We start from the raw sequence: 22625 nt of genomic DNA on the forward strand, positions 1-22625 counted from the left end.
TTGCACCAAGTCGTGGGGTGGGGAGGGGCAGGATAGGCTTTCTTTTCTGTTCTACAGACCGCTGGGGGTCACTGAGAAAACATTTTCTGAAGTGTTTCTAAATGGAACATCACCAAAGCTGAATCAGAGAAAAACTAGCTCTGTAGAAATGCAACCATTGACATAAAAACAACTTATGACAAGTGATATCTGTGCTTTTCCAGAAATAGGTAAGAGTATAAGATCTAGCGACATAATAATGCATTTCAGAGTAATGATGAGCACACAATATTTCACAAATAGCAACTCTGAGGAGTCAGGACTATATTCATGATCTTGGCTGAAGGTGAAGTCTCAGGTGTCATAATAGATACTCCTGGGTTGTGTGGTGGGCATTCCTACCTGGAGGAGATGATACATTAAAATATTTCAGATTTATTTATTTTTTGTGTATGAGTGTTTTGCCTGCAAATGTGTGTGTGTGCACCATGTGTGTGGCTGGTGCCTGTGGAAATCAGAGTGGATATCAGATCCCCAAGAATTGTGAACCACCACGTCGGTGCTGGCCCTCTCAAGAGCAGCGAGCGCTTTTAACTGCATGTCCACCTCTCTGGCCCAGAAATGCTACATTTGAAATCAGAGGTGGAAACAAGATTTTTCCAAGTTCATAACTTGATTCTCCTAGGACCCCAGGGAAGAGTCCCTGCACTGAGGGCCAGTGACAGCCACAGGTGAGCAGCCTCCTGATGTGAAAGATCTTGTCAGGTTTATCTGATTTTACAGGAACTCGAAACAAACACCCTCTTTGCCCCTCTTACAGACAGGGAAACTGAGACCCCAGGGAGCTGGATGCAGGCTAGATGTGTCAGGGACAGCGGGCACTCTCTCCTCAGCCTCAGCATGCCTCATTGAGACAGCAATTGACCAAAGGGAAGGGGGACAATCAGGCCACCAGCATGTCTGAAGTTAAAGGAGGGTGAGGCACCACTCAGCAGAAGAGACTCGGGGAGAAGAGGGGAGGAGCTATCAGCAGAAGGCAGCATCCATCCTGCCCCATTTCCCAGACGTGGGAGAGAGACATATCCCCAAGGTTCTCACAGACCACAATGTTGGGGGTCTTTTCAGTCTTGGAATGTATCATCCTAGCTGGCTTTCATTTCTTCCTTTCCACTCCGTGTCACCTTCGGCCAGCGTTCTGTCTGCTTTCTCTGTCGTCTGGCAGGCATAGAGGCGGCACTCACTTCCAGGTTCTGCGATGGCAGAGCCAGGTATTGCACAGGACTTCACACACCTGCTTTTGAGAGTCACAGAACTCTGGGGAGTGTGCTGCATGGTGTGTCAACCCCATGCGTAGATGAGGAATGTAAGGCCCGGCTGGTCAGGGAGAATGAGACAGTGTCTTCTCAGTGGGGTTAGTTACCGGATGTCCTCTCAGATGGTCACACACCGATGACAGAGGGGCCTTGCATCCTGGAGTGCTGACTCCTGTAGAAGCATTTTGATGGCTTTCTCTAGAGACCCCACCTCGGGCTCCAAAGTGCTTGGATTACAAGCATACCCCACCACACTTATTCCTGAACACACACTCCTTGAGGGAGCCTCACATCCAGTGCAGTGGGAGGCATGGCACAGGCCCGGAGTCTGCTTACCTCAGGCCAGCCCAGCACACTTCCTGTGCCTGCTGGTGGAGAATTCCACAGCCCCATGTGCTGACATGCAGGCAAGTTGGAAGAAAAATACAACAAACACCCCAAACAAAAACAAAAACTCTGATAAAACAATCGTTTTGCTGGATCACATGTTTGTGTGTGCAAATGCACATGCATGTTGCTTGTCTGAATGGTTGGAATGTAAGACTGCCCACATCCACAAACACTCCAGCACTGTCTCCTAACACTGCCCGAGACCCCATAACTGCTTCACAGCTAAGGAAACCGGCAGTCACTCCTCACATCCAGGCTGGTATCTGAGACTGTCAATGAGGCTGAGCAAGCGAGCAGGCCTCCATGACAGGCTCTGAGGTCACCCAGGCCCTGTCACAGACTAGGTGAGCTAGAGTGAGGGGCCTTGGAAGCTTGCCCAGGAGCTCTGTTTCTGAGGGGAGCAGTGCCTCCAGAGGGTGGTGAGGAGCCAAAACTACAATCTCCCAGGGCAGGTCACACAAGGCCTGGCTGGTCCAGGAGTCTGCCTGGCTGGCAGCTGTCTAGAGACTGTTCTTCCCTTCCCCCACCCTCCCTCCCCATCCTGTGGCCTTAAGAACTTAATCGGGCTTGCCTGTAGAGCCTCCTGGGGGAGCAGCTGGCACCCGGGACAGAAATAGCAGCAATAGAAACCTTGCTGCTGTTGGATCGGGGCCAGTGTGGAGGAGCACGGGGGTGGGGGGGGAGGAAACTTGAGAATACCCCCCCTTTCCAGTGAGACTCCCATGCTGGGCCCCAGAAGTTTAGGGTTCACAGAGCACATGGCTCAGGAGGCCCACTCAGCCTTAGCCCTTGAAAAACATTTGCCTCTACAGGCCAACTTAGGTCTCCAGGAAAGAGGGGCAGAGGAGGCCACGCTGGAGACCAGCTCTGGCTAGTGAGATTGAACACTTCCCTGTGTTCACCGGCCATTCGTGGTTTTTTTTTTTTTAAGACAGGGTTTCTCTGTGTAACAGCTCTAGATAAGGCTGGCCTCAGACTCACAGAGATCCACCTGCCTCTGCCTCTTGAGTGCTAGGATTAAAGGTGTGAGCCACCACTGCCCGGCTGGTAGTTCATCTTTTGAGAACTGTCCATTCATTTCATCAGCCCAGTTATTGACTCTGCCCTTCGGTGTCATGTTTTTTTTTTAAATTCTCTGTACATTTTAGATATTAATTCTATGTCATGTGTGTATCCATCAAGTCAGAGGTTTTCTCCTGTTCTGTAGGCTTCCCCACTCAGTTAATGTTTCTTTGAAATGTCACCAGGTCCTGTTGGTCAGTTGTTGGCCTTATTTCCTGGATAACTAGAGTCCCGCTGAGAAAGCCCTTCTTATATTTGTGTCTGAAGTGTTTCCCTACTTTTTTCTCTAACAGTCATAGAATTTCTGGTCTTACATTGAAGTCTGGTCTTACACTGAAAACCAATGGAGGTGGTTTTCACTGATGTCCTGCTCAGGCATCCCTGTGTACACCTTGGACCAAGGCTTGGTCTTCCACCCAGGCCACCATCTCTATCAGCCCTCACGTCTGCCCTCTGCCCTTACTCTGACCCTGCTCATCCACAACTCCTTCTCTGACCCCTTTCATCATCTAGCGTTCACCCTCCCCACAGATACTGAGCGTGCTCCCCAGTCATGAGATGTAAGTCTTGTGTCTCATGGAGAGCAGGATCCCCACATACTTTCATGTCTGTGTCCATCCACTGAATGGCTGATGCTTACTGGATTAATGAACTATGAACAGATGGTGGGTGAGTTGAGTTTTATCAGGGTAATGTCAGCCCACACATTTCTAGGTGTACCATCCTTGGACTGGAGGCTTCTGAAACAGTGTTTTCTTGTTGGCCTGGCATAGGATGTAAGTGTCTAAGGGTACATGTGTGTGCATGTGCATGTGTTGTATATGTGTGTACTGTGTGTTGTATGTGTCTATATGTGTGTGTTATATATGTTGCATGTTGTTTGTGCTGTGTGTGTGTGTTTGTGTTGTGTGTGCTTTCCCCCATAGATCATGGGGATATGACTGTGCTATATATGGACTGTTTTCTGCTTTCTTTAGGGTTAGTGAGGCTTGGGGACCAATTTCTCTGGGTTCAGTCATCAGAATGCTTTCAGGATTCTTATCACCATGGCTGCATACATTATTTCTTTTAATGTTTACTGTGAACCAAGCTCATTCAAACTGCTTCTTAAATGGCCCTGTCTTCTTTTTCATAACTAAGAATTTTGCTCAAAGGGGTTGTGACCTACATGAGGCCACACAGCTGTAAGGGGTGGGGGTGGGAGCAGATGTTTTCAGCTAGGGTCTTTCTTGGTCTCCTGGGTTCTCCCCTAGCTGACAAGGGGCACAGGGAAGACCCAACCCACTTCTTCTCTGTCTCAGCAGGGGCTGGAGGACCATGTCCCTCATCCCATGGCTCCGGTGGAACGACACCCCACCCCGGCTGTCTGCCCGGAGCCCAGCGGAGATGGTGCTGGAGACGCTGATGATGGAGCTGGCTGGGCAGATGCGGGAGGTGGAGAGGCAGCAGAGGGAGCGTCGCAGCGCGGTCAGGAAGATCTGTACTGGAGTGGACTACAGCTGGCTGGCCAGCACGCCCAGGCCTACCTATGACCTCAGCCCTGGTGAGCGGCTGCAGCTGGAGGATGTATGTGCCAAGATCCACCCATCCTACTGTGGGCCTGCCATCCTCAGGTAACCCTGGCATTGGGCTGGGGACCAGCTGTGACCTCACTGGCTCCAGAGAGGGTAACTGCACTTACAGTAGCCCGAGGCCACGGGGATCAGAGCCAGAGGGCAGAGTGGCCCAGATTTATGTTAGGTGGGGTACAGCAGGAAAAGGAACTCAAAAGGCATATCAGACCTGGGGGAGGCTTCCTGTGGGGCTGGAGGCAGATCTGGCAGCCCTCAGGCTGTGATGGGTGAGGCTCAAAGCCTGTAAGTTCTCTTCCTGCCTGGGTGCCTGGGAACCTGCTAGCCACCACAGGCTCCTTTGTGGTCTGTTTACCTTCAATGTCTCCTACTTCTCCTGCTGCATTTCCTCCTCTTCCTCCTCTTTTAGCCCAGGCTAGCCTAGAACTCACTAGGCCTCAAATTCACAGCAATCCTGGTGTCTCAGCATCAGTATTTCTTACTTGGGACCTTTCCCAGGCAATGTCTCCAAAACTGGTGTCCTAATTATTCCATTTCAGTCAGCTTTGACACTGGTCAGCCTGAGGTGTGAGTGTGTCTGTGGGGGAGAGGGAACATGCATGGCTCAGCAAATGTGTGGGAGCACAGGGCACCAAGTGTGCAAAGCTTGGGGACAGCTCTATCCAGAACTTAAACCATCCCGCTGAAGCTGTGGCTCACCTAGCTCTGTCCCCGCAGAATGGGCGAAGTCAGTCCAAAACCAGGAATGATTCCAAAAGAACAGAAGTTTCTTTCTTTCTTTCTTTTTTTTTTTTTTTCAGAGCTGAGGACTGAACCCAGGGTCTTGCACTTGCTAGGCAAGCGCTCTACCACTGAGCTAAATCCCCAACCCCAAGAACAGAAGTTTCTTGTCAGCATTTCTCTTTGTAAAGGACAAATCTACAACTAAACACCCCAACCCTGACTCCTGCAGTCACCCCCACCAACGCTTGCCCATTCTGTGCTCTCTCTTTGAAATTCCCCTGAAAGGAGGGCTTTGCCCCTATTCTCCCTCTTTGGTTTTATGGTCTTCTTGCTGGCTGTCTTCCTTTCAGACTGCCATTTCCCGTTTTCCCGATTCTACATGATGGGAGCCCCTGAAAGTATTTACTTCAGAAGAGACTATGGGGCTGAGATAGAGAGCCACAGAGGGAATGTGCTCTGGCTGGCCAAACCCACAGTGAAGGGATTCCCACGCTGCTGCCTCCTGGCCTTCCTGTTTGCCCCTGCCAAGTGTTGGCTCTCTGTAGGGAGGAGGAAGGCAAGGATCAGATGGATGATTCTTGAGCCCCAGGGAGAAATCTTCCGAAGACACACAAGGACCAAGGAGACACAAATGTTCTTCCTGGGCTTCCTGGGAAGGAGAAGGCTAATGTGAAAGCACAGTGTGTCCATCACCCTGAAGAAAGGGACACGGAGCTGGGGGAGATGTGACTCTGTGATTACACACAGTGACATAACCAGACATGCATTTCAGAGCAATCTCCAGGGCAGGTGGGGCATGGAAAGCCTCACACAGCCATGCTGTGGTCTCAGTGCATTTCTCTGAGTTCTTTGCCTCTGTAAGCCTTAGGCTGGCTCCTTGCATATTAGCATGAACCTTGAGAAAAGGTAGGCGTTGCCTTTTACAGACGGGAAATTGAGGCTCAGAGGTGAACAGAGCTGGGATTGAGCTCATGATTGATTGGGACAAAAGTAAGGCAGGGAGTTGCCGGCAGGTGGGATGCTCAGCCAGTCACATCATGTTCCCGCAGGTTCCGACAGCTGCTAGCCGAGCGGGAGCCCGAGGTGCAGGAGGTGGCGCGGCTCTTCCGCTCGGTGCTGCAGGAGGCCCTGGAGAAGACGAAGCAGGAGGAGGAAGCCCATAAGCTGACGCGTCAGTGGAGCTTGAGGCCCCGAGGCAGCCTGTCCTCCTTCAAGAGCCGAGCACGCATCGCTCCTTTCGCCAGTGACATCCGGACCATCTCGGAGGACGTGGAGCGTGATGCGCCACCCCCACCACGCACCTGGAGCATGCCGGAGTTCAGGGCGCCGCAGGCCGACTGACCTCCCTGGGCGGTCACCTGCAGGAGGGAATGACAGGCCGGTGACCGGGTTGCCGGTGCTGGAACCTCCCCACCTACCCGGAACAGGAGACCCACCAAACAGCACAGCTGAACCACCTGAGCCACCTACCCAAGTGTGCACACCTGCTTGGCTACAGGGAGGAGTCAGGACTGGAGCCCTGTTCCTCCCCAACAGGATGCATACATCCCGCTTCCCAGCCTGATGCATACACAAGGCCTGGTGCTGGAGCAGGCGCTTTCCCATCTCCTACCACTGTCTGGAACAAGGAACAAGTGTCTGCCTCTTTGGCAAGGCCTGCATTCTCATCCCAATTTCCAGGATGCCCCATTCACCCTACCCATTTGGGGCACCTTTTCTGGTGACCAGATGGCACTCACTGCAGGGGAGCCACAGCCTCGGGGCCCAGGACAGCTGGTGGGGACCACAGAGATGGTTCAACTCACTCTTCAGCTAGTGAGTGAAAAGTGGAGTCTCCCAAGGATCTCACTGCTTTTGCCTTAACTCTGATCCCTCCAATGTGGAATTGTTCCTGCCTTTGAGTCCTTGGGCTATGATGGGACAGGACCAATGAATGGCCGCTTGTCCACCCATTGTAGTCTTATCTATCCCTTATACAACATGGGTCGGGGTGGGGCCAAGGCTGCTCCCCCAAAAAAGTAGCTAGGGATAGTTAGGATGACCATAACCCACAGGATGTCATCCGTGGAGTGTGGCCAGTCCCGAGTCAGGGCTTGGAAGCCTTCAGACCCGCTGCTGGAGCCAAGGCATCTGAAGTCCAGGCCTTCTGTTCACACCAGCTCTCCAGCTTTCCTAGGAAGTAAGGTCACCTCTGGTGCCTGAGAAAACCAGTCCCAAGTAGCATCCTATAGTTTCATGCTCTAACTGATGGTGCATGTGTGGGTCACCTGTGAAAAATCTGGAAGGCCAGGTGTCACCACACTCTGGGGCAGAAGTGGGGTTCAGGGTAGTGGGTGAGCAAAGTGTCTGTCTCTAGCTCCCAGTGCATGCCCAGAAAACACAAGTGAACCTTATAATAGTCCAAATAAAATGCCAGGGGAGGGAAATCACCCAGTAATGCATGGGAGGGAAATCACCGGGAAATGCATGTAGTCCCTGGCTCAGTGGGAAGTCTGTGTGTGTGTGTGTGTGTGTGTGTGTCTCCTCCCCTTCCCTTCCCTCTCCTCTCCCCCTCCCCTCTTCTCTCTCCTCTTCCCTCTCCTCTCCTCTCCCCTCTCCTCTCTCTTCCCTCTCCTGTCTCTTCCCTCCTCTCTCTTCCCCCCTTCCCTCCTCCTCCCTCTCTTCTTCCTTTTCCTTCAAGACAGGGTCTGACTATTCTGGCCAGCTAGTCATGTGATTCTCCTGCTTCAGCCTCTTGAGTGCTGAAGCTACAGAACAGATACTCTTTCTAAGTGATCTGGTTTGGGGTTACTTCACTGGAATCTGGATAGAGAATGACAGGATGGCACACACCTCTTGTCCACCATTGTCAGGAAGAAGGAGCTGATTGGCTCTTTAATATAATCACTTCTAAATAAAAACACCTTAAGCATGTCTTTTACTGGAAGATATTGAAAAGTTCACTCAGTTGCCAAACTTTGAATGGAGGTCCAAAGTGACCTGTGTTGTGTGATGGAGGTTCCATCGATTCGCCGGGTTTGTGGATGCTTCAGCTGTGACACTAAGAACTGAGAAGACTTTGAAACAAACAAGTCTACAGTTGGGAGGAATGTTGAGGGAGCTGGAGTGCGCCAGGCACCCTGGCCTCGGCCCTCACTGGCCCCAATGTGAGCAGAGGGAGGTTCAGAAGAGCCCTCAGAGGACTACTGATTTCTCCTTCCAGGTCTCATCAAAGGAAAGGAAAACCGGAGGTGGGGAACTTGCTCCTGGATGACAGGCAGCTGAGGCCGACGTCCTGCCAGGCTCCTCAGTACTGTCCGGCTTTGTCCCATCTCATCTGTGACACTAAAGCCTGCAAGGGCCCCAGAGCTGGGCCTCTGCACCCAGGCTGTTAGAGGGACTTATGACACTTGCTGTCATTCCTACTTAAAAAACACCCAGGAACAGCAAACAAAAGTGTCTGATGAGTGGCTGGTGGTGGCGGGAGTGGGAGGGCTGGATGCCCAGGACAAAGATGGATTCCCTCTGCATGTAGCTCAGAGCCTCTGCCTGCTAAGCTGGGGCTGGAGCTGCGTTACTGATGCCTGCATTTTATTTGTGGCACTATTTATTTGTTATGAAAACTTTCAAGTACTAGAAAGTAAAGGGAGCTTTACTAGTTATTAATATTTAATAATATTAACAACTAATATTTCACGTTTTAATATCTCAATCTGAAATTTGGGCAGATACTTTAAAAAGAATCTCAGATATGATTCTTCACTCCTGAACACTTCAGTGTGCTCTGCAAAAGAGAACATGTTACTCAGAAGCTGGGGTAAAAAAAGATGGCTGGGCATGGTGGCACATGCCTTTAGTCCCAGCACTCAGGAGGCAGAGGCAGGCAGATGTCTGAGTTCCAGGCCAGCCTGGTCTACAAAGCAAGTTTCAGGACTGTCAGGACTACACAGGGAAACCCTCTCTTGAAAAACATATCTAAATATAAAGCATTGCTGTTCTATTATCTAATAACTAGTCCACACTGAAATTACCTCAACTTTCTCCAACATATGACTCCTGCAGTTCGTTTCTGAGAATGAGGGTCTTGTCAAATCCTTCACTTCGACAAGAAAATTATGATTTGCCTATACTCAGTCACACAGTCCTACGATGGAATACTGTTTATGGAGTACCATGTTGATAGGCAGTTAATAAAGGATAGTGACCCTGAGAGTCAGCCAAAGATGGTTTCTGCCCAGATTCTCATTGTAACCATTTGGTAAAAATTCCTCAACACAACCAAGAGTCTCTCTAATTCTCTGAAAGTTATGTCCACAATGGTACTGAAACATGCAGCGGTTTGGATGTGGGAGCTTTTGTAAGGGTCTGATTGAGGGCACGGTTGGCAGCTAGTGGTGTGACCAGGAATGACAATCCTAAGGCACCTCCCTCCATCAGTAGCCTCGTCTGTTTGGATGTGGGAGCTTTTGTAAGGGTCTGATTGAGGGCACGGTTGGCAGCTAGTGGTGTGACCAGGAATGACAATCCTAAGGCACCTCCCTCCATCAGTAGCCTCGTCTGTTTGGATGTGGGAGCTTTTGTAAGGGTCTGATTGAGGGCACGTTTGGCAGCTAGTGGTGTGACCAGGAATGACAATCCTAAGGCACCTCCCTCCATCAGTAGCCTCGTCTGTTTGGATGTGGGAGCTTTTGTAAGGGTCTGATTGAGGGCACGGTTGGCAGCTAGTGGTGTGACCAGGAATGACAATCCTAAGGCACCTCCCTCCATCAGTAGCCTCGTCTGTTTGGATGTGGGAGCTTTTGTAAGGGTCTGATTGAGGGCACGTTTGGCAGCTAGTGGTGTGACCAGGAATGACAATCCTAAGGCACCTCCCTCCATCAGTAGCCTCGTCTGTTGATGGAGCCATCACTAATGGCATGATGGGGCGGTGAGAAGGCCTGGCTGGGGGAAGTGGGTCACTGGGCTATGCCGTTAAGGGCATATCTTGTCCCTGGCCTCTTCAGCTGGCCCTCCCTCCACTTTTCCAGATCCACTAAGCCCTTCCACTATCATGCTCTGCCTCACCACAGGCCCAAGTCTGTGTGTATCTGTACATGTTTCTAGGTACAAGTGCACATGTGTCTGGAAATCAGCTCCTGGCGTTTCTGGATAGTAATGTGTATTTTATTAAATCAATGTTGTGAGATCTAAAAGTGCTTACCTAAAAATAGAGGCACTTGCTAAACGTTTTCTTCGCCACAGTTAAAAGAAAACGAACAAACTTTTTACAGGTTTCTGAATATTCCTGAGTTTTCCTATTCCTGAGAAAAGTGTTCACAAGCCCACAGAGGCTGCATTTTCTAGCATGTTCTTCATCATGGTGTCCAGCTCAAGCCCAGTCATGGTTCTGCTGCTGAAACACCTGAACTCCCTAAGCCTGCTTTCCCATCCTGGGTGGAATTTGGCTGGGGAGGTGAGGGTCTGGACACGGAGGACTGGAAGGAGAAAGACATTCCAGGAGCCAGCTGTAGCTAGAGTTTTCCTGCCTGGCCCACAGTCAGGACAAATCTCTCTCACCTGCCAGTCCCACAGCCATTCAGACCCAACCAAATAAACACAGAGACTTATATTGCTTACAAACTGTATGGCCGTGGCAGGCTTCTTGCTAACTGTTCTTACAGCTTAAATTAATCCATTTCTATTAATCTATACCTTGCCACGTGGCTTGTGGCTTACCGGTACTTTACATCTTCCTTGTCCTGATGGTGGCTGGCAGTGTTTCTCTCACCCAGCTTCCTGTTCTCTCAATTCTCCTCTCTGTTAGTCCCGCCTATACATCCTGCCTGGCCACTGACCAATCAGTGATTTATTCATTTACCAATCAGCAACACATTTGACATACAGACCATCCCACAGCACTTCCCCTTTTCTTTTCTTAAAAAGGAAGGTTTTAACCTTTACATATCTCCAAAGTCAGCTTGGTATATTTGGGAATTTAGGCGTAGCTTTTCTTACTACTTCCTGCTGGAGGGGGGCGCTGTATCTTATGGGGACACAAAGAATATTTTAGGGTTATGGAGTAGTCCATGAGGGTGTATTGTCTGAGCCAGTTGCCTTGAAACGGTTCTGGATGTTGGATCATCTGGGCTATGGTGTCATCGGAGACCTTTCAGGTGGTCTTGGCAGGTCAAGCCTGATGTGTCTTAATCTGGAACAAATCCATAGCCTCTGGCTTTCTGTGGAAACAAAAGCAGAGTCTCCTTTCCAAAGCAACATATCCTTACATCCAAATTTTGAAGTCAAGGTACCTTTAAAATATACATTTTGGCATAACTCAACAGCTTTTGTAATCAAATGTTTTTCTTTAGTTACGAATATCAAAGAGAACATAATCCAGATTCTTTGTGTGGTAGCCATCTTTACGTGGCTTATTTTTTTATATTAGCTTGAGCCTATTGCTTTGAACTGCAGTCTTCTAAGCCTGAAATGGCGCTGGCGCTGCTGGCTCCGCCCACTTCAGCTTCCCAACATGGCGGTGATACGTTTTCTGCCAGCTCTGGGAGCCATCAACTCTCAGAAATAGTGGGTCTATGCTTCTATCAAAGCAGTGTGTTGCCCAGAAACCTCTTTTTTTTTGTTTTGTTTTGTACTAGCAAAGGCTAAATCCACCACACAGCTTAATGTGCCACTTGCAGAGGCCTCATTCCCGCCATACTGCAGGTCGAGCGCACACGCTAGGAACCCACCAGTAGCTCAAACCGGCAGGCTGCGGCTAACTTGAAAGAGACAACTAGGAACTGTTTTAAGCTCCATTTTAGAATCTTTTTTTTTTAGGTTTTAGGTGGAAATTCTTGCCCCACGTTGGGTACCATTTGTAGCTAGAGTTTTCCTGCCTGGCCCACAGTCAGGACAAACTCTCTCAGCCAGCTCTTTCTCTAGTTCTGAGCTGAGACCTATGCCTGCTGGGGCCAGGCACATCTGCTGGGCTTTCACCAAGTGTCCAGGCTTCAGGTTGGGACCAAAGCTATCACAAGCAGAAGGAAACAGACCTGGCCAGTAAAGCTGCAAAAGGAGTTGGGGAGATTCATTTCTCCAAGGCAGAGAAGTTCCCGTAAGAGGTTCTGACTGGTCCTTACAGTTCACACAGCACCTCATTGTCGTCACAGAAACTTACAGGTGCTGCGCTTCATCTCAGGTTACAGGTCAGAAGGCCTGGGCTTGGGGATCAGCACCCGGGCCAGAGCTCCTCCATCTGCTGCACCCCGTCTGCAGTCTACTTCCTCAGAATAGCCCAAGCATCCTTGTGTAAATGCACTTACCCGCCTGCTCTCACCACCCTTCTGCCTCCAGTGTGTGTGAGTCTTAGGTGCAGGAATTTTCATGCCTGTGTTTCTTTCAGACACACAGTAAACACTTTGCCGATACAGGATGAGCATATGGATCTCAACATGGAGTTTTCACAGAGGCAGAGGGGGGAGCATGAGGCATTTTTGATGTATCTGTACTGCTCGTTAGATTGTTAGTTCTCTGAGGCAAGGGTCCATGTCTGATTTCAGTTACATCTCCCAAGTTATGGCTGGCACACAGTAGGTGGTCGACACACCTTTATTTCACTTACTGTGCTGGCTAGTTTTGTGTCAACTTGACACAAGCTAGAGTTATCTGAAAGGAGGAACCTCAATTGAGAAAATGCCTCATAAGATCAGGCTGTAGCACATTTTCTTAGTAATAGATGGGGGAGGTCCCAGTCCACTGTGGGTGGGGTCATCCTTGGGCTGTGGCCCTGAGTTCTATAAGAAAGCAGGCTGAACAAGCCAGGGGGAGCAAGCCAGTAAGCAGCATACCTCCATGGCCTCTGCATCAGCTCCTGCCTCCAGGTTCCTGCCTTGTTCGAGTTCCTGTTCTGACTTCCTTTGATGAGGAACAGAGACATGAAAGTGTAAATTGAAAGAAATCCTTTTCCTCACCAAGTTGATTTTGTCATGATGTTTTGTCATAGCAACAGTAACCCAAACTGAGACGCTCACCAAACATTTATTGAGCACTTCTGTCTACAGTATCCACCTGGGAGTGGGGTCAGTGATGGGACTCCCTGAGTCATTCTGCCAGATGAGATAAGTGTTTGATTGTCTGAATTGCTCTGGGAGGAGGCGGGATTTCCCGAGAACAAAATAACAGGGAGGGAGGTGGGCGTGTGTGTGTGTGTGTGTGTGTGTGTGTGTGTGTGTGTGTGTGTGTGGCTGTGAGTCTGGGTTGCTCCACCCCTCATTTTGGCAGGCCTTTCCTTGCCCACTGTAGCACTTGAGATGGATGCATCTACTTGACACGCGGTAGCGATCAGTCAACGATTGACTGTGTAGACCGCAGGGGAAACATTCCTAGGGCTGTACTTCATCACACTCCAAAACGTCTAGGCACAATGCATTGCTCATGTGTGAAGTGGCATTGGGGCTGAAAAAACCTCCCCTGTGAAGTGCAGAGATGTGGCAGTGCTTATTGGCAAAGTGACCGACGTGTGTGCTGTGCTGTGCTTCTGTTGTGGCTTCAGAAAACACTATTATTATAAAAAGCTAACAGCTGCAGGCAGGCTCCCAGCAAGAACCCCAGAGGAGAGCCTGGTTAGCTTAGCAGCCCTGTGTGTACTCTCACCCCTGAAGCCCTTTCAGTGGGGCAGGATGTGTGGGCGGCCATAGTGGTTATAATTCTGACTCAGACTGGTAGGTGACACTCTCTAAAGGACAGAGTCAGGCCAATGTGTATGTTTATGTCTTAGTTTCCAATGAAAGTTAAAAAAAATTAAATGCAAAAAAGCTTGTTGAAGAGGTTATAAAGAAATACTTTGGGAGCTGGAAAGATGGCTCAGTGGTTAAAAGAGTCCAGGCTACTCTTCTGGAGGACTTGAGTTAAATTTCCCAGAACCTACATGGTGGCTCACAACCACCGAGAACTCCAGTTCCAGGAGATCTAATGCCCCGTGGCCTCTGTGGGCACTACGAGTGCATACGGTGCATATACACTACATTATACAGGCAAAACCCTCATACACAGAAAATAAAAATAAACCTTTTGAAAAAAATTCCAACATGTCTGGGGGGTGAACGTTTGGGAACGTCTCAGAATGCAGTTCTGTTCTCAAAATAATCCGCGTTTTGGGAGTGATTGGTTTCCACAGGCATTCATTTCAAACTCTTCTCCTCTCTTCAGTAGTTCTGCTCTGCACAGGCGCACGCGGTCCGCAGAGACTTCTGTGGCCCGCAGCCCCGCCGGTGACGGCCACTTCCTGGAAACTCACGGCGGACAGCAGAGGTGGAGGGAGCGTGAGGCCCGCGACCAGAGTCCCTCGACCGACCGAACGGGGCTGGGCGGGACTTCCGGGAGCGCCTGCGCCCGCCCCGCGGCAGGAGCCCGCCCCGCTGCAACGCTCTGGGCGACTTCCGGTTATGGGGTTCGGGTTCGCTTTCAGCTGCTTCGCCCCCTTGGAGAGCCCTTCCATGCGTGGTGAACAGCGTCAGGCCTTAGGACTAAAATTTGTAATCAATCGTGACCAAGATTTGAGACTCTCTGTTTTTGCAGGTTAATTTCCCCAGGTTTGATGACCACTTCCGGCTAGCATGGGAGCTCTCTTGTCTTCCTTTACCTTGGGGGGGGTGGGGGACGATTTTTCTTCTCTATTTGGAGTATTTCTTAGGTTTGGCTCTGGCAGCTTTTGTTGTCATACTTTACCACAGTGTGGTGTTTGGTGGTTGATCTTCCTGGTTTCTTTGTACTTTTTTCTTTGTAATTTGATGGTTGGACAGATAGTTTCTTTTAATTTTATAGGTAAGGATCTATTTATAGGTAACAAATTGACTTTTCCCAGGAGCCTAGTATCTCACTGGATAGTACCCCTAAGGGCACCTATTTCAAGGTGGCATCTTCTGTTTCTCCAGTATTCTGGTAGGCGGCTTTTTAAAAATTACAATATTCATTTCCTCATCTGTGAGTCATTTTTAATATTTTTTTTTAAATTAGAAATGACCAAGGGCTCCCAAATATTTTCGGTACCAGTCTTGGAGGTGATCATTATCTGTTTTCTCCATTGTTTAAAATAGTAGGTTTTCCAGCAGTGAGCCCCCAAGTACAATAAATGAATATGAATCACAGCGCCATGCCCATGGAATTTCCAGAAATGTGACAGAAGCAGGTGATGCAGAAGTGGCAACAGATGCGGCAAGGGCGGGACACACAGGCCAGCTCTGCTAGGCCTTGGAGTAGAGGCAGGAGCCTGTGGCCTATCACTAGCGACTTCTTTAATAACAGATGGGGCTCTCCTCAGACCTCCCCAGCCTAACCCTATGAGCCCCCAACAGCATGTGCTCCCAAATCAGGCCCAGCCCCAACACCCACAAGGGGAGCACACCCCTAATTCTTTCTCCAATCAAGTGTGTTTTCCACAGCCTGCCCTTCCAGTCCTCACTCCACCCTTCCATGAAGATGCAGACTCAAATATTCACACCGTGTTCCCCTAAAGACCAGTTCTTAACATCCTGGACTGCTCATTGCCCAGACAACAACCCCATGGAAGAAGGCATTTTGGCAGCCCAGCCCAGAATCCGGTGTTTCTTACTTTGCTGGCAGTGTAGTCATGGCAGACCTCCACAGTGCAGTGCATGCAACTGTACCAATAAAGATGAGCTCAGACCTCCACAGTGCAGTGCATGGAACTGTACCAATAAAGATGAGCTCAGATCTCACAGAGTGTGCTAGACATACACTCCAGAAACCTTATAGTATTTTGGGAGCAAAAAATATTTTTTTCTCTTAAGACTTTGTGAACAAGCTGGGTGGTGGTAGCACACACCTTAATCCCAGCACTCAGGAGGCAGAGCCAGGCGGATTTCTGTGAGTGTGAGGCTAGCCTGGTCTACAGAGTGAGTTCCAGGACAGCCAGGGCTACACAGAAAGACCTTGCCTCGAAAAACAAAAAACAAGACTTTGTAAACAACTTTTGAACATTTCTTAGCCTAAAAGACAACTTTCTATGGAACATGTAAGAACTGTGCAGTAGCTGTGGCTTAAGGTAAACTTGCAGCTGAGCCTGAGAGAGAACGGACTATAAAGAATGTGATTTTTTTTTTTATAGTTGGTTATCTGCAACCTTTTTTTCTCCTTGTGTATGATTCAAGTGTTCACCAGGAGGCCCCTGAGGTACGAAGTTAAGCATGTGCTCCTGCCCTGCACTGCCAATAGTTTTTTGTTATTTCAAATTAATGAAACTATATAATATTAATAGCTACTATTTACTGGTACAAATGGTTGAGACTTTTCTCTATTTTCCTCATTTATGGAAGAATTAAAAAAAAATCTAAAGCCATGCTGGGCTGTGGTGGCACCTTTAATCCCAACACTTGGGAGGCAGAGGCAGGCCAATCTGAGTTTGAAGCCAGTCTGGTCTACAAAGTGAGTTCCAGGACAGCCAGGGCTACATAGAGAAACCCTACCTCAAAAAAAATGAAACAATAACAACAAAAACTAAAGCCATAGAACAAGAGATTAATGCTGTGGGATGTCTTTCTGTATGCTGTGAATATCTGTTGCTCTGATTGGTTGATAAATAAAGCTGCATTGGTCTATGGCAAGACAGCTTAGAGGCAGGTGGGAAAATCCGAGAGAGATAGTGAAAGGAGAAAAGAGGTGGGAGACGCTATCCAGCCGTCCAGAGAGCAGCATGTAATGGGAGGTAAAGCCATGAAACAGGTGATGATACATGGATTAATAGAAATGGGTTAATTTAAGATGAAAGAGCTAGCTAGCAAGAGGTCTGCCATAGGCCATTGCAGGGCAGCTACCCACCAACCCCGCAGTTCCCCAGAATTTTCTTGAGTGAGAGTAGCAGGAAATATTAGATAGAAGGATTTAGATTGTGGAGATAAACAAACAGAAAATACAGGACAGCCTCAAGAGGGCCTGGAACCTATTCCAACGGGCCCCGACTGTCTCTGACCTAAGGTATTTATAGAAACGTCAAGGGGTGGTGCAAAAGACCCCCCCCCCCCCCCAGCACAGCCAAGTGCAGACCATTTCAGACACCTGCACTCAGGCCTACGGTCCTAATCATCCTCTCTATGCAGACCCGCTGGGTAAAGCCACTAGGAACCTGAAAACCTCCCACAGGCCATACAGCTGGTAATTAATATAAGCCTCTGAGTGATTATTTTATAATTGACTGTGGGACCGTGGGGCCGGGTGGGACCAGAGAAACTTTTGGCTACAGATTAATGTTTAAAATTATGTGGGGCTGGAGAGATGGCTCAGAGGTTAAAAGCACTGACTGTTCTTCAGAGGTCCTGAGTTCAATTCTCAGCAACCACATGGTGACTCACAACCATCTGTAATGAGATCTGGTGCCGCCTTCTGGCCTGCAGGGATATGTGCAGGCAGAACACTGTATCCATGATAAATAAATTTAAAAAATTTAAATTGTGTATATAGCCATTCCCCCCGCCAAGTAGAAAGATGTTCATCCTTTTAAAAATAACTCATCCCTGGCCGGGCGGTGGTGGCGCACGCCTTTAATCCCAGCACTCGGGAGGCAGAGCCAGGTGGATCTCTGTGAGTTCGAGGCCAGCCTGGGCTACCAAGCAAGTCCCAGGAAAGGCGCAAAGCTGCACAGAGAAACCCTGTCTCAAAAAACGAAAAAAAAAAAAAAAAAAAAAAAAAAAAAAAACCTCATCCCTCTTTTCTCCGCCCAAGACTTTTGTGCTCCTGAAAATTTCTATTCCATAAATCTGATCATAAAATTTCAAGTATTAAGACTGTCTTAATTAGAGTTTCCTCTTGGCTTGCTCAGCCTGCTTTCTTCTAGAACCCGGGACCAGGCATGGTGCCCAGGCATGGCACCATCCACAGTGAGCTGGGCTCTCCCACATCAGTCATTAATAAAGAACATGCCCTACCAGCTAGCCTACAGGCAGATGATATGGGGGCATTTCCTCATTAAGATTCCTTCCTCCCAAATGATACTTGTTTGTATCAAGTTGACATAAAAAATAGCCAGGACAAAGATAATTTGTACATGTGGAGAAAGAAAAAAACCAAAACCACCTTTTCAAAATATACAAGGCAACTGCCAAGTTGGTGCATTATTATATGTTGTGATTTCTGTTTCTTCAAAAATTTTCATTACTTTTACATTTAACAAAGGAATAAAGAGGGTAAGAAACAATTCTGCTGGAATGATTTCTTTAAATTAAACATTTTTACTTATTTTTATGTGTATGAGTGTTTCGGTTGAATGTCTGTACACCCTGTGGGTGCCCAGGAGTCATCTCTCCAGCCCCTTGCTGGGATGATTTTAACACACGCAGTGCCCTGGGATTTCTCTTCTTGCTTTTCTCTTACTCTGCCCTCCCACACCATGTACACTGTAACATTTGAAAGTAAATACCCTCAACTGTTGAAAATCATGCATTGAAGTTGATTACTTATAAATATGAACTTTAGATCACCATGTAGGCTGTTAAATTTTATGTTGCTCATTGTTAAACTGTGTAAGGCAGACAAAAAAACTGCTGCAAATGTTACACTATTGTCCAGTGTTCTTAATATTTTTTAATATTATACTCCTCGTCCATTTTTGTGTATTTTTTAATCATACTCACCGAGCCAGCTTTTGACTCTTGTTGATAAACTAGTTTAAATGCTATTTCTCTTTCATTAGTAAATACCTTAGGTAGTTGCTTGTTATTTCTTGGGGTTTGTTATTTTTATAGAATCTTGAATTGGTAGATTTCTTGAAAATTTCCTTAAATGTTTGCTATGAGGCCAGGTGTGCCAGCACACACCTGCAATCTTAGCACTTGGGAAGTGAGAACGGGAAGACCCAGAGTTCAAGACCAGCACGAGCTTGTTTGCTAGCTGAAGTCCTTCGCTACAGGAGGTCCTGTCTCAGAGCAAGCAGAGAAGTTTGGTATGAAACATTACAAACATAGAGTCACAGAGCAATACCCAGCACCTCCCACCCTCCACACTGCCTCACACTGGCTTCGGGTTCAGTGACCCTTGTCTCTTACCTTTGAGCCATCCCTCCCCAGATGCTGGGCAGGCTCCTCTCCTCCACCCATGACACTATTCTTGGGTGACTTCACCACTGGGGCACCTCCCGGGCTTCCATTTACAGAGGTGAAGAAATTTCCAAGGATTTGGTATTTAACTGAGGAACTGTGCTCCAAATGCAGCATGCTGCCTGTAGCTATATCACCCATACTTCACTGGGACAGCCTGCCTGTCCAAAAAGATGGCTACCACAGGTCTAGGGTCAGGTGTGGAGGCAACAGGTCAACTGAGAAATGCTAAAACTTTCCCCAGTTCAGTAGTCTTTTTTTTTTTTTTTTTAAAGATTTATTATGCCAGCTGTGGTGGTGTACACCTTTAATTCCAGCATTTGGGAGGCAGAGACAGGTAGATCTTTGAGCTCGAGGCCAGCCTGGTCTACAGATTAAGTTTCAGGATAGCCAGAGCTACTTAGAGAAACAGTCCTGAAACAAAAACAAAACAAACAAAAAAATCAAACCAAAACAAAAAGCTTATTCTATTTATTTTAAAGATTAAAAAAGTTATTTATGTGTGGGTGCTTTGCCTACTTGTATATCTGTGTAGCACCACATGTATGCCAGACCCACAGAGGCCAGAAAAGGGCACTGTATCCCCTGGAAATGGAGTTATGCATGGTTGTGAGCCACCATGCAGGGGCTGGGAATTGAATCCAGGTTCTCTGGAAGAGCAACCAGTGCTCTTCACAGAGGAGCCTTCTATCTCCATGTTTGTTTAAGATTTGTTTTTACTTACGTGTATGTGTGTACCTGTGCATCTGAGTACAGGTGGCTGTGGTAGAGTTACAGGCAATTGTGAGCTCCCTGAAGTGGGTGTTGGGTTCTCTGCATCAGTAGTGTGTGTGTGTGTGTGTGTGTGTGTGTGTGTGTGTGTGTGTGTGTGTGTGTGTGTGTTTTCGTGCTCTTAACTGCTGAGTCATCATTTCTCTACTGGTACTGTAAATAGAACTTGGTTGTGAATATCTCGTCTCCCTGAAAACAGTCAGGGGTCAGACTTCAGAGCTATCAATACACATCAATATCACACTCTACTGTAACCCTTATATACCCTCCTTGAGGATACTAACTCCTTTTTGCCAACTGTATTTTCTCTTCATGAGGAATCAAGATTATATGAAAATGAAAATAAGAACTTTGTTATTTAGTGAAAATAACTATTCAACACACAAGAGGAAAATATCTGTACATGGATCTACCTTTTTCAGAACAAAACCTACAACTTTTATTTTGTGAAAAAGCCCACTGTTTACTTTTCTGTTCTGTGGTCACTACTTTAGTGACGGAGGGACTCTGGACTCTAAGCAAACTACATCCCAACATTTATATGCAAGGGGGTTGGTTAAAATTCAAGACCCATACTTTGATAGGTTCACTTTAAAATGTTTTCTGTATCAACTACTTAAAACTACTTACAGTATGGGCTGGTGAGATGGCTCAGTGGGTAGGTAAAGGGGCTTGCTACCAACCCTGACAAGCTGCGTTTGATCCCCCAGATCTGAAAGGTAGGAGAGAACCTACTCCCAAAAGTTGTCCTCTGACCTCCACTGTCCCTAATAACTGTTTGTTTTCAAAGCTCAACTCACAGTATGATCCTCTACTTTAGAAGACACAGAGAAAGACCTTGGAGAATGTGATGGCTGTTCTTGGTTGTCAACTTGACTACATCTGGAATGAACTACAATCCAGAAATGGACAGCACACCTGTGAGAGATTGTTTTTGTTTGGGTGAAGCCACTTTTCTGGACTCTGAGGTAGGAAGACATACAGCTTTGATCCGGATCAGAGGCAGGAAGACAACTTTAATCTGGGCCACACCTTCTGCTGGAAGCTTTTGTAAGGACAAGGAAGAAGGAAGCTTTTGTTCTTTGCCTGCTTGTTCTCGCCTTGCTAGCACATCCATTCCTTCACTGACAGTGGAGCCCACTTCTTCAGGATTTCAACGTCTACTGAAGACCAATGGAGACACCCAGCCTCATGGACTGAGCAACTACTGGCTTCTTGGACTTTCTGCTCACAGCTAGTCATTGTTGGATTAACTGTACTGCAGCCTGTAAGTTATTCAAATAAATTCCATGTACACACACACACACACACACACACACACACACACACACACCTGAGACAGAGACAAAGATTCATTCTGTAAGTTGCTACTCTAGAGAACCCTGACTAATACAGAGATGAAATAGTGAACAAATCCACAGCATGTTCTCAGTCTGGCCTTGTGGACTAGAGATTGGGCTTCTGGATTATTCTGAGGTCACAGGTAGCCATCGCTGTACCAGAGCTCGCCAGCAGCCAGGTACGGTGTATTTCTAAGATGCACCTGTTCTGTCCTGTGGTGTGACTCTAGTGTCCTCACAGAAGAGACTGAGAGGGTTCCTGGACTCCCAGAAGCCAGTCAGGTAAGTTGTTTCTACTTAAAACCAGTATTTTATTTTATGTGTGTGGGTGCTTTGCCTGCATGTATGTCTGTGCACATGAATGCAGTGCCAGAGGCCAGGAGAGGGTGTCGGATCCCTTGGGACCTGAGTTACAGGTGGTTGTGAGCCACCACCTGTAAGTGCTAGAAATTGAATCTGTCCTCTGGAAGAGCAGCCAGTGGTCTTAACTGCTGAGCCATCTCTCCATCCCCATGTTTTTTTCTGAGAAAGGGTGTCTCTGTGCAGCCCTGGCTGTCCTGGAACTCTCTGTAGACCAGGTTGGCCTCCAGCTAATAGAGATCCACCTGCCTCTACTTCCTGAGTGCTAGAATTAAAGGCATGTGCCACTACCGCCTGGCCCGTGTTTTGTTTTTAAGATTCATTTTTAGTTATGTGTATCTGTGAGCACCTGTGTGAAGGTGTGTGAGGGCATCAGATCCCCTGAGCTGGAGTTACAGGTGTTTGTGAGCCACTTGACATGGGCACTGGGAACTGAATTCAGGTTCTCTGGAAGAGGAACAAGTACTCTTAACCATTGAGCCATCTCTGCAGCCCCAAGTTCTGCTTCTTATACAGGTTGAGTGCCAATTCCAAGGTGCATGGCTGTCCCCCGAGTGAGCTTTGAATGGCTCTTGGGCCATGACACTTGTCCTTCTGTGCAAAAGAGCCAACTGTATACGAGCAATGGAGATAGCATAGCATGCATTTCCAGCAGGTTGGCAGATGTCAGTCTCGGGCTTGAGTTGAAAGGCAGATCATGGCTTGCATTTGCACACAATAGACCAGTGGTTCTCAACCTTCCTAATGCTGTGACCCTTTAACACAGCTTCTCATGCTGTGGTGGCCCCAACCATAAAATTATTTTCATTGCTACTTCATAACTGCAATTTTGCTACTGTTACTAATTGTAATGTAAATATCTGTGTTTTCCAGTGGTCTTCGGTGACCCCTGTGAAAGGGTCGGTTGATCCACCCCCAAAGGAATCATAACTCACAGGTTGAGAACCACCACAGTAGGCAGATACATAAAAACCTGGTCACTTCTGGTCACAGAGTACTCAGAACTCTGACAGGAAACTCCACAGGTTTCTACAAACACCCATTTTATTTTGGTCA

At 47.9% G+C, this 22625-nt stretch overlaps 1 protein-coding gene across 6 annotated transcripts in view; it reads left to right on the forward strand.

Annotated features, from left to right (window-relative positions):
• The window catches only part of Rd3 (RD3 regulator of GUCY2D), a 70615-nt gene extending 61376 nt beyond the window's left edge, over positions 1 to 9239 (forward strand). For 3 of the 6 annotated variants that reach the window (XM_052738036.1, XM_052738031.1, XM_052738033.1), the window contains 2 exons: positions 4049 to 4357; positions 6088 to 9239. In XM_052738036.1, the coding sequence (XP_052593996.1) occupies positions 4062 to 4357; positions 6088 to 6379 (588 nt within the window). In that variant the 5' untranslated portion in view covers positions 4049 to 4061 and the 3' untranslated portion in view covers positions 6380 to 9239. Of the gene's footprint in view, positions 1 to 4045; positions 4358 to 6087 lie in introns of all 6 variants that reach the window. The other 3 variants (XM_052738035.1, XM_052738034.1, XM_052738032.1) reach the window with 1 other exon arrangement.
• The last annotated feature ends 13386 nt before the right edge of the window (positions 9240 to 22625 follow it).

This window comes from Peromyscus californicus, unplaced genomic scaffold, assembly GCF_007827085.1.
Source record: "Peromyscus californicus insignis strain IS unplaced genomic scaffold, ASM782708v3 Scaffold_14__1_contigs__length_90479793_seg_2, whole genome shotgun sequence".
NCBI lineage: Eukaryota > Metazoa > Chordata > Mammalia > Rodentia > Cricetidae > Peromyscus > Peromyscus californicus.